Source organism: Thalassophryne amazonica, chromosome 16, assembly GCF_902500255.1.
Source record: "Thalassophryne amazonica chromosome 16, fThaAma1.1, whole genome shotgun sequence".
Classification (NCBI taxonomy): Eukaryota; Metazoa; Chordata; class Actinopteri; order Batrachoidiformes; family Batrachoididae; genus Thalassophryne; species Thalassophryne amazonica.
Genome location: NC_047118.1, coordinates 55730600 through 55743471, shown reverse-complemented (window position 1 = coordinate 55743471; position 12872 = coordinate 55730600). Strand labels below are relative to the sequence as shown.

Here is a 12872-nt window from a genome sequence, read left to right as displayed (position 1 = left end):
CTAATAGTTACTTTTCTGAGTACTAAATCTTAAAAATAACCAAATTAGATTATGAGTAACTTTATTAATTACATTCAGCAGCTGCCGACAAGGTGTCCGCAGCTGCTAATGAACTACCTGTATGAAGTAACTGTAAAATATAACTGTATAAATTAACTAATGAAGTTACTTTCCCCAACACAACACACTTTTTCCTCACAACTGTTGAAGAAGCCCATTGTCGCAGATCTCCGGATTCCATAATGTGAAGCGGATGAGAGTCTACGAGAGAAAGAGTCAATGCCAGGCCAACACCACATTTAAACCTGGGTGGACTGAAACAATGTATATAAAGCATCTTGTCCAATGACACAGACAGGGAGCACAACTGGGAATCGAGTGTGAAGATCCATGGTGTTCCACATGTGAATATCTTTTTTTAAATATTTTACAAATCAGGACAAAATGTAAAACTAGTACACCTGTGCTACTTTTTAATCCACCTGGTACCCTGCAGTCACATTTCAGATTCCGTTCTCAAAGACCTCGGGTCTAAAGAGTCCACGTTGTGTTCACAGTCTGGCATTGCAGCCAAACGTGTGCCTCCGAAAGCACAAGCCTCAACACCCTTAATCTCCCCAATTTTCTCTTCTTCAAACTTGTCTTCTATGTCTACTCTTTCAAGAGCCACCTCATTCTCATAACAAAAAGAGTTCTGACAGCTGGATGTATCAGACTTTCTCTCTGCTAGTTCTCTGGCGCTACAGCTGGGAGTGCTGGGGACCTCATATGTGTTGTCAAAACAAGAATAGTCCACGTTGTAGAAATTCTTTCCTTCAAAGAGCACCGGCTCAAAGCGGTGGCCCCAAAGGACCTCACTGGCCACGTAGGAGCTCCGACACTGAGTTGTCATGGCCGTAGCCTCAACCATCCCTTCCAGAATCACGACAATCTCGAATTCTGACGTTTCCAGGTCCCGTTTGCTCATATCATAGAATGGACTGTCCTCATCAATCTCATGCACGATGGTGATCGGAGTCACCAGGAAGATTCTGTCAATGCCGCTGTCAAAACCGACATCAATGTCGACCTGATCCAGAGGGATGAACTCTCCTTCAGCGGTGGTGCGAGATTTAAGCAGCTGAGCCCGAACATGAGCCTCAACCAGGTGACTCTTCCTCATGTTGCCCACCCGCCACATCAGGCACAGCTTGCCATCCCTCATGGCCACTGTAGTGTAGTAACTGAATATTAGGGTCTCGTTCCTCTTTTTAGGCTTCGCCATCTTGGCCATGACAGCACCAATGATGAAAGCGTCAATGATGCAGCCCACAATGCTTTGGAAGACGACCATAAAGACAGCGATGGGGCATTCCTCTTTAACGTAGCGGAAACCATAACCAATTGTGGTTTGGGTTTCTACGGAGAACAAAAAGGCAGCAGTAAAGCTGTCCACGTTGGAAACGCATATCTGAGTCTCGTTCTCCAAGTCGCCGTAACAGAGTGCCACTAACCAGAAGATGAAGCCAAAAAACAACCATGACACCAGGAAAGAAAGGCAGAAGATGATCAGCATCCAGCGCCAGCGAATGTCCACACAGGTAGTGAAGATATCCGCCAGGTAGCGCTGGCCTTTCTCACTCATATTGATGAACTGCACGTTGCAGTGCCCATCTTTCCTGACAAAGCGACTCTGACGCTGGTGCGCTGTGTGCATCATATTCACATCGCCATTTCCGTAGCCATTAGGAGTGGCAATAGTTGCCATCTTCATGCCATCTTCTTCAGATGACACAATGCTGTAACGGTGGTTTCGTGAGCTCCCCATTGCTTCAGTCTGGGAGGCCTGAGCCACTTCTGCTTTGGAAAACAGTCTGAGTTTTTGGTAAAAGCGTTGGAGAAACAGTTTTGAATGAGCCAAAGGACAAACTGAAGGCAAAAATGTGGACAACAAGGCTTAGATCCTGTCTATGTCCAGGCCCGTATGCAGGCGTGTGTGGCTTTGATACACTGAGGTCACTCCCCTGTCACTGTCATTACGGAACCCATCAGTGGAGTGTGCTGTGGAAAAAGAAGAGAAAAGGGGAAAAAGAGTTTCAATAACTGGCAGAAACAGATCGTTGCATGTTAGAGATGTAGTTACTGTCAAAATAACAGACTGCGCAATCATTAAAGTCATTAAACAACTGACACTCAATGTTGGCAACAAAATCCTTCTATATTCAGTTTAAAATACTGTATGCTCTGCAGCCAGAAAAGCAAGTCAAAACTTTGTGCATGCTGTGAGGATATTAATAATATCACTTATGCACAGGTGATGAATATACACTCAACAAAAATATAAACGCAACACTTTTGGTTTTGCTCCCATTTTGTATGAGATGAACTCAAAGATCTAAAACTTTTTCCACATACACAATATCACCATTTCTCTCAAATATTGTTCACAAACCAGTCTAAATCTGTGATAGTGAGCACTTCTCCTTTGCTGAGATAATCCATCCCACCTCACAGGTGTGCCATATCAAGATGCTGATTAGACACCATGATTAGTGCACAGGTGTGCCTTAGACTGCCCACAATAAAAGGCCACTCTGAAAGGTGCAGTTTTATCACACAGCACAATGCCACAGATGTCGCAAGATTTGAGGGAGCGTGCAGTTGGCATGCTGACAGCAGGAATGTCAACCAGAGCTGTTGCTCATGTATTGAATGTTCATGTCTCTACCATAAGCCGTCTCCAAAGTCGTTTCAGAGAATTTGGCAGTACATCCAACCAGCCTCACAACCGCAGACCACGTGTAACCACACCAGCCCAGGACCTCCACATCCAGCATGTTCACCTCAAAGATCGTCTGAGACCAGCCACTCGGACAGCTGCTGAAACAATCGGTTTGCATAACCAAAGAATTTCTGCAAAAACTGTCAGAAACGTCTCAGGGAAGCTCATCTGCATGCTCGTCGTCCTCATCGGGGTCTCGACCTGACTCCAGTTCGTCGTCGTAACCGACTTGAGTGGGCAAATGCTCACATTCGCTGGCGTTTGGCACGTTGGAGAGGTGTTCTCTTCACAGATGATGCGAAGGAGATGTGTTGCACTGCATGAGGCAAATGGTGGTCACACCAGATACTGACTGGTATCCCCCCCCAATAAAACAAAACTGCACCTTTCAGAGTGGCCTTTTATTGTGGGCAGTCTAAGGCACACCTGTGCACTAATCATGGTGTCTAATCAGCATCTTGGTATGGCACACCTGTGAGGTGGGATGGATTATCTCAGCAAAGGAGAAGTGCTCACTATCACAGATTTCGACTGGTTTATGAACAATATTTGAGGGAAATGGTGATATTGTGTATGTGGAAAAAGTTTTAGATCTTTGAGTTCATCTCATACAAAATGGGAGCAAAACCAAAAGTGTTGCATTTATATTTTTGTTGAGTATAAGTTTTAATTAGGCTGGTCAGTCTGTAAGGAACTGAGTCAAATTACAGATCAAGTTCAGGTTTAAGCTGTGAGTGATGAGATTAAAAGGAGAAGAGCAGCTCTGCCTGTCCCTTAATAAACTCTTTCCTGCAGAGATACAGACAGTTAGCACAGATGACAGCTGGGAAACACCTTCAGTCAGCAATCTGCAATTCATCGAGAAGATCGACAGTGTTCTTCTTGTCTAAAATCCATGCATAACTTTTTTTTTAGTGGTCATGATAATTAAGATCCAGGAAACAACTGGATGTCTTTGGTATCTGGGCTCTTCGGAGGATCTTTGGTTACAGCTGGAATGACTTTGTGTCAAATGAATGGTTACTTAGGGAGACAATATCACCTGTATTGTGACAGAACACCAGCTACAACATTTTGCCTATGTGGCGTGATCTCTGGGCATGAACCAGCACGGAGGTGGAAGAGGACCCCTGTGGTTGTGTGTGTGTGTGTGTGTGTGTGTGTGTGTGTGGGTGGGTTTGAATTGATAATGATTTTTCTCTTCTGGTCCACCCTGTTCAGCGTGCCGCTCTCGTTGGATCGACATCTCTGCTATTTTGGCATTGTGGGATAGCTCGCCCACAGATTGAGCTCGCCAGACTACTTTTGCCACACTGGTCAGCGTGCCACTCTTGTCTGTGTGTCATCCAGTGTTTCGTCATGCCTTGGTTTGGGTTCTGTTTCTTTTCTGTGTAGTTCCTGCATTGTTTTTATGGTGTGATTGGGGGAAATGTTGGTTTGTGCTGTATGTGTGACTTCTCTTGCTGGGTGTTTCCTGCTTGGGCTTCTCTGTCCCTATTTCTCTTGTCTGTCTCGCTTGGTGCTTGGTGGGGGGGGTGTCACACTCTGTCTAGGCCACACATAATTTTCCTGATCGTTGCGCCTTGTGCCCTCGCTTCTAGCTCTGTTCTTTGTATTGTTCAAGTCCTGCTGCCACATGTGTTTTGACCCTCTGCCTGTTTTTCTCGACCACGCTACTCGCCTGATGTTTTTGATCTGTTTGCTATTCTTGGACTGTCTCTTTGTGTACAGGACCCCACTGATTACTTCAGTAAACATCTTATTGAACCAGAACTTCTGTGTCCAGTCTCGCATTTGTCTCCAGCCATCCCAGCTAAAGTATCCTGACAGCTCTCATTGGAGCGACAATACAGAGAATGTGTCGCTTCCCAGATAGAACTCTTCCGCATCAAACTCCATCGTGTCAATGTTTACAGTGTGCTTGAGCAATAACAGGGGAAGTTGCTCATAAACTTTAAGTTTCTTAAATATTTATTACGGCCACTCTTAAAACTACAGTTATCTTCTGGATAGTTGTCCGGCCAAAACGAGAATGCCCACTTTTAGCTTGCCATAAGCTAACCTAGTGGCGCACATGAGAGTATGCTTCTGGGCCCATATGCACGAAGCAGCCTAAGGCTAAAAATAGCTCCTAGCGACGTTATTCTAAGAAAAATCTTAGAATTCCTTGGTAGGACGACAGTTGTCCGCAAAGCACCTCAGGCCTTAAGAGAGCTCCTAAGGTGCCAAACTGGTAAGAGTAATGAGGATGACTTTTAAAAAGCCTAAGAGTATCATAAGCTGACAAGCTAGTGGAAAAGACATAGAGGAAGCAGAGATATTCTCCGTATGTAAAATGACAGTGAGTCTACCGGCTTCATTTACGTAATTATTTTATGTTAATTTACTGTCTTAATATATTTATAAATTGCTTAGGTTGCTGTTATCATATTCACACATTAATATTATCATTCTTTTTATTATTATTATTATCAGTATTATTAATATTATCTTATTTTATGATTACTTTTATTTTGTCATTTGACTTTTAAATGGACCACAATGGAAATAAGTGTTTTCACTTTCTTGTGTCATGCATGTAATTTTAACATATTTACAATTATATTATGTACTTACATTGAACTTAAAATAAACTCACACACACTTTAAATATGTAGATAATCAGCATGTGAATGAGATATGTTCAAACATCTTCTAACTGTTTAACCATTCATTTTATGGTGAACTGTGTGTTTTTTGGTACTCTGTCTTTAGGAGGCGATCTTATTTTTCAGTTAAAACAACACAGACGGTGATTGGGCGGCATCAAACACGATACACTTTTTAAATCAATAACACTAACAACACTGTTAAACTAACATGAACCACAATAACAACATTCAAAACCCAGAAATCCCATCATGCATTGCAGCACAAGAATTTACAGGTTGACTGACCGGTCCGGCGATCGCTCCAAATTAATTATGATGAGTATCATCATCATGACATCAGGGAGACAGACACCCTCTCTACTTTTAAGATTAGGCTTAAAACTTTCCTTTTTGCTAAAGCTTATAGTTAGGGCTGGATCAGGTGACCCTGAACCATCCGTTAGTTATGCTACTATAGACTTAGACTGCTGGGGGGTTCCCATGATGCACTGAGTGTTTCTTTCTCTTTTTGCTCTGTATGCACCACTCTGCATTTAATCATTAGTGATCGATCTCTGCTCTCTTCCACAGCATGTCTTTTTCCTGGTTCTCTCCCTCAGCCCCAACCAGTCCCAGCAGAAGACTGCCCCTCCCTGACCCTGGCTCTGCTGGAGGTTTCTTCCTGTTAAAAGGGAGTTTTTCCTTCCCACTGTCGCCAAGTGCTTGCTCACAGGGGGTCGTTTTTGACCGTTGGGGTTTTTCTGTAATTATTGTATGGCTTTGCCTTACAATATAAAGCGCCTTGGGGCAACTGTTTGTTGTGATTTGGCGCTATATAAATAAAATTGATTTGATTTGATGACATTAAATTATTTTCACGATTACGCATTAATGCAGTTATCTGATTGATTGTTCACTCACATGTAGGAGTGCAGAGTGCATTTATTTTTTATTTCCCCTTCCCTTTCTGTGACAACCAATCACAGGTCTTACAGGACCACGTCATACCTAGCAACGGGGTCAACCCTGCCTCCTCACTAAGATAGGAGTTTCTGTCAACTCCTTGCCCAGAGTTGCTCTCAGACACCTTTTGGGTCTCTGTTATGCAGGGAGTCCTTGCCAGGATATTTTAGGCTAAGTTAGGAGCTCTTTGAGAGGACTTTGAGATGCACCGAGCATATGGGCCCTGGTCTTCATCACTTAAGCAATTGCTGACATTTTACAGATTTTGTTCTTTTTTTATTTGATTACATTCTTTTTGAATTACTGTTGTGCTTGTTTAATAATAATAATAATATCACAATAACAATGGCAGCATATGTATGTATGCAGCAGCAGCACCCCCCCCCCCCCCCCCCCCCCCACACACACACACACACACACACTCACACACATATACACAACTTTTCATGTATATATATCTGACCCATAGGGTGGGTATTTGCTAATAATAATAATAATAATTCTTGCTTTTATTTTATTCTTATTATTGCAATTTCAGATCAAACACAAAAAGTGCATAACAAAATAAAATACAAAAAAAAAAAAAAAACATAATATATCACAACATAATATATCACCCTCTTTAATTTCGAACCAGCCCAGTAAAATTTTCTATATGATATAGAAGTGCTATACAATAGAACAACATTTCCCATCTAGTAAAAATGATGTTTTAAAAATGTTTTCAAAGATGTTTAAAGCTTCATTTAATTACTGCTTCGTAACTGTTTTTTTCTGCAGTTTTATCTTTCACTGCATATACTTATTTTATTGTTATTAGTTCTGTTGTGACTAAAACTTAATCTTGATTTACATGATGCCTATGTGCATTATTTTCAATAGGTTTGTTTATTTTTTATTATCATTGTTATTTTGTTTAAATTTAATGTAATGTTTCATTTAGAGTCTAGACAAACACTTTCACTTGCACCTACAATCAGTTTAAAGTGTCCAATTCACCTAACCTGCATGGCTTTGGAAGTGAGAGGAAGCCAGGGCACCTGGAGACACACAAACATGGGAAGAATATACAAACTCCACACAGCCTAGGTGGGAAAATGGTACCATGACCTTCTTACTGTGATGCAACAGCACTAAGCCACCGTGCCGCCATAGATAGCAGACAAACAAATAAAATCAAGCTCCTAAGTGTTTAACTCAAACAGTCTGAAGCTAATATGGATCAAACATGGTGGAAGGGTTGTGTGTAACTGTGACCTTCACCCAAATAACTGACCTCTGCTAGGACTTACCATGCAGTGCAGTTCTGGAACCCAGTTTTTTTTTTTTTTTTTTGGTTCAAATCAGACTGAAAAAAAAAAAAAACCGAATTCCTTCACCTTGACCTTTGCCAAAATTATTATTATTATTGGCAATTTTGGGATCAACCTTCATTGACATGCCCAGTTAGGTAGAAATCAACAAAATGACCGGGGAGCAGTAGATCAAGTTCAAAGCAAATTGCAGTGAAAAGTTAAATTTTGGTGCTTGACCCCTATAATTGATCTCTGGAGAATTTGATCTGCCCTGGGGAATTCCAGAACTCACCTCATATGAGTACCATGTTTTTGGTGCATTTCCCAGTGAAAAACGTAACCTTTGTCTCCAATGAATTTGAGCCCAATGATTGATCTTTGGCAAATTTTACTTTGCCTGGGCAATTGCAGCACCTACCTCCATATTTGTTCCCAATGTAGTGGACTTCACTTTTGACTATTAACCCTAAATGACCTTGACCCCCGTAATTAATTTTTGGGTAAATTTCATGTTGTGTAGGTATTGCGCAGTGCAGCCTCATTTGAGGGTGGGCGCTAAAGGGTTCAAATATGACCCATATGATGCAATATTCCTATGATCCAGGGACAGCCCTTGTATGTCCCCATCAGAAACATGGCACTTTCTCTGATTTTTTTGGTGCAAATTACATGGCAAACAAAGTGAAAATGCAAAGCAAAAGTGATGATGCGGTTGTAGTTTGTTTATGACCCAGGCCTCAAACATGTTTATGGCGGTTGTGCAGGCGAAAGAACACAGCTACTCTGGCTAGTTGTGTAGGATAAAACCTACCGACACAACCTCTCCCATTAGCCCTGTCTTCCCTTCTCCACTGGGAACCGAAAACTAACTGCACTTTTTGTGACCGCTATGGTGATTACAGCCAAAAACAAAATGGTACATAATCTTAAACGTGTGAAGTGATGCCGTGTTTGTGTTGTGCAATGGCAGGCTGTCCCCGGAAGTGGTCAAATTCCATGATATCGCGCAGGGGTTGAAGTGAGACTGCGCTGCCCCATTCCAGACGCACCTACACATGGTTGCCACGTTTGTTAGACGCTGGCTTGAGAATCTTAATTTTGACCTTTGCTGCCAATGACCTTGACTATTGCCGAAGCAAACCCTTTAATGGTAATTCTGGGGTTATCTGTCATCCACATGTCAAGTTTGGTGGAAAATGGCCAAAGGACTTGGGAGGAGTAGGGGAGCAAACAGAGCAATAAACCAAAATTTAGACCCCAATGGCCTTGATTGTTGCTAAAACAAACCCTTTAAGGAAAATTCAAGGGTCAAGTTCTATGCACACATAAAGTTTGGTGGAAATTGCCCCAAGCACTTCAGAAGAGTTTTTTTTTAAATAGAGCAACAAATTTACAATGAGTCAAACTTTATCAAATGTGACAGAGGAGTGAGGCTGTGTTAGAAAAACTATCGACACACTGTGTGAGCCATGAAAGGTCCATTAAAATGTAACCCCAGAGGCTCTGAAAAACTGTGGTCTGCCTGACCTGCCTGCTCTGCCGCCAACAAAACAACTGTACACTCATCAAATGGTTCCATCTGTGTGTGAGAAAAAGGGCTAGAAAGCCTGAAGAATATATAAAAGTGTCTTTTCAGTGACCCATGGATGCTTCTTTGATATACTTCTGAAAGCGTACCATAGAATGTCCCAAACAAAACCTTTGGTTGTTAAGAATGTGTGTTATATAATTTAGTCTATTCATCTGTTCTGAAAGTGATCTGAAGTCATGTGGGATAAGATGTGGAGGGCATGCTGTCCTAAATCCCTCTGCATCATCGTTGTTTGTCTCGATTAGTGATGTCACGGCTCGGAATAGTCACCATCTCACACACGCACGCACACAGAAACCCTGCTGGGAATATAGGGCTCCATTCACGTAAACATACAAAACATCTGACAGCTCATGACTTTCAGCTGGATTAAAAACACCATTCATCCTCCATATGCAAAGTCTGGTTCATACACTGCAGCATTGTGGGCACTGATTTGTTCTGCTTAAATACAAATTGCACAGTAGTTCAAACTAGAGGTGGGCGATACCAGGAATTTTGGTATTGATCCGATACCAAGTAAATACAGGCCCAGTATCGCCGATATCGATACCAATACCAATACTTTTTCATATTTAAGCTTCATAGATCCAAAAGACCCAGGATAGAATTTCGCCAAACATTGTATGTGACAACAAAATACCTTATTATCACAATCAACATCTTTGTTTAAAAAATATCACTCAACACAACTTAAAACAAAATCTCCTGAGGTAGAGGGCTGACTGTGCTGCTCCATGTTGTGTGACACAGCGCAGCGCTGCTCTTACAGACAGAGAGTAGACTTTGATGAATCTGCTTGCGGGAGAGAAAAAAAGCTTGAGTATCGATCTTTTTACACGAGGATCATTCAATATCAATACCAGCATTGGTATCGATATTATCGATATTAGGATCGATCCGCCCACCTCTAGTTCAAATCACAGAAATCAGGTGGTGTGGTGAAAGATAAACTCAGGTGTTTACTTTCACGATTTTTTTTAAAGGAAATGACCCCTGTGGGTATCACATCTGACGTTTTGCCAGTGTTGATGCTGGTGTGCACACTGACAGAGCACAAAACTGCTCTACTTTTCTCACTGCATAACTTTAACAGAACATTTCCACACGTTTCATTGCTGCAGGTTGTGAGCACACGTGCAGTGACAGATCAGGTTGCACAACCTGTAACTTTTTTAATTATTTGTTTTTATTATGCTTTTTTTTTTGGTCATGTTTTCAATGAGAGCCAGAAGCTGAGGCAGATGGAAAGTGGTTACATAAAACTGCATAAATCGATAACTATGAACTGTTCAACAAGCCACTGCAAGCTCTTCAAGCACACATCACTTTATGATAAATCTTCATCTTATTCTGTTGTTCTTTCACATGGTTTATTTCTACTACTACTACTATTACTACTACGAGATAGATAGATAGACAGATAGATAGATAGATAGATAGATAGATAGATAGATAGATAGATAGATAGATAGATAGATAGATAGATAGATAGATAGATAGATAGATAGATAGATAGATAGATAGATAGATAGATAGATAGATAGATAGATAGATAGATAGATAGATAGATAGATAGATAGATAGATAGATAGATAGATAGATAGATAGATAGATAGATAGATAGATAGATAGATAGATAGATAGATAGATAGATAGATAGATAGATAGATAGATAGACTATTTGCCATTTGTACTCACATGCAATGTTTGAGTACATTGGAATTCTTTTACATAGGTCTTGAGTAAACAAACATAAAGGTTCAAAATATACTACTTTTGTACTACTACTACTACAAATAATAATAACAAGCATATTCACCATGATAATCATATTCAGCTCATGCAAATAAGTTATAGAATTACATCAAATTAAAGACAGTGATCACACCATCCAATCTCTAAGTGTATATTTTCATATTATTAGTATTATATTATTATTGATGTTGTTGTTGTTGCATATGCATGCACAAATCGGCATGGATCTTTTGCAGAATGAGGATGATCGTGCATGAGATAAATAAAGTTTCCATAGTGAGAAAAACATAAGGACATTTGCAGGATCCAGCTGAAGTGTTCTGTTTCTCCGACCTACCTGATGGTCCTTTAATCACACACCAGGCGTCTCTCTGCTCTCATAATCCAGTGTACGACATGTAGAGTTTGTCTTCTTTTCTTCTTTGTGTTTTTTAATACGTGCACGTAGCTTCACCAATTGTGCCATAGCACTCTTCAACAACACTGAAGATGACGTTTGCCTTTGCCAAGATGAACTTTACAAAAAATAAATAAATAAATAAAAAATAAAAAAAAATAACAAAGCACGTGCGCCTCTCCCCGCCCCCTATCACAGCTTCGGCCAATAGGATCCTTCAGCGCCTGTTGAGGGTCTATAAACCCTGATTAAAGTTTTATAACGGCAGACTTAAGAAGGGCTGCATTCAGCACTCTTCTGTTGGAAAGACATATTATATACAGGACTGTAGAGCATCTGATTACCAGACGGTGACTAAAAATAGTCACTGCAGATGTCAGCGTAGTGAACACTAGGTGGCAGTGCAGGACTACTAAAACTATGGAAACCTAAGGAAAAATTTTATTAGTCTAACGTTGAATCCAGGTGATTTTTCAAATTCAAATGCAGTTAACTTTTATATAGTTCAGGTATATTTGGACAATGACATACAGTAGTGTTCAGAATAATAGTAGTGCTATGTGACTAAAAAGATCAATCCAGGTTTTGAGTATACGTGGGCTGTCAATAAAGTAACGGTCCTTTTTATTTTTTTCAAAAACTATATGGATTTCATTCATATGTTTTTACGTCAGACACGCTTGAACCCTCGTGCGCATGCGTGAGTTTTTCCACGCCTGTCGGTGACGTCATTCGCCTGTGAGCACGCCTTGTGGGAGGAGTCGTCCAGCCCCTCGTCGGAATTCCTTTGTCTGAGAAGTTGCTGAGAGTTTGGCGCTTTGTTTGATCAAAGTTTTTTCTAAACCTGTGAGACACATCGAAGTGGACATGGTTCGAAAAATTAACCTGGTTTTCAGTGAAAATTTTAACGGCTGATGAGAGATTTTGAGGTGACACTGTCGCTTTAAGGACTTCCCACGGTGCGAGACGTCGTGCAGCGCTCTCAGCCGCCGTCGTCAGCCTGTTCAAGCTGAAAACCTCCACATTTCAGGTTCTATTGATCCAGGACGTCGTGAGAGAGCAGAGAAGTTTCAGAAGAAGTCGGTTTCAGCATTTTATCCGGATATTCCACTGTTAAAGGAGATTTTTTTTAATGAAAGACGTGCGGACGGGTCCGCACGTCGGGACGCAGCCGCCGCGACGCTCCGCCACAGAAAAAACACCTCTGTTGAAAGCCTTAAGGACAAGTTGGAACATGTCCTGCCTGTTAAACAATTTCTCATATACTCACTCCACTGAAAGCCATCAAAAGCCGCCTGGATTTTACAAATGGTTATCAACACGGAGGTGTTTTTCCTGTGCCGCCGCACCGCGTCGGCTGCATCCCGACGCGCGGACCCGTCCGCACGTCTTTCATTAAAAAAAATCTCCTTTAACAGTGGAATATCCGGATAAAATGCTGAAACCGACTTCTTCTGAAACTTCTCTGTTCTCTCAC

General features: G+C 41.2%; 1 protein-coding gene across 1 annotated transcript; it reads right to left on the bottom strand.

Moving 5' to 3' along the window:
• Positions 1-287: 287 nt before the first annotated feature.
• On the bottom strand, positions 288-11485 carry LOC117528384 (inward rectifier potassium channel 2-like). The gene is made up of 2 exons (XM_034191016.1): positions 11336-11485; positions 288-2040 (listed from the first exon to the last, which is right to left on the bottom strand). The coding sequence occupies exon 2, from the start codon at positions 1805-1807 to the stop codon at positions 497-499; it is 1311 nt and encodes a 436-aa protein (XP_034046907.1). The 5' UTR covers positions 1808-2040; positions 11336-11485; the 3' UTR covers positions 288-496.
• Positions 11486-12872: the final 1387 nt, after the last annotated feature.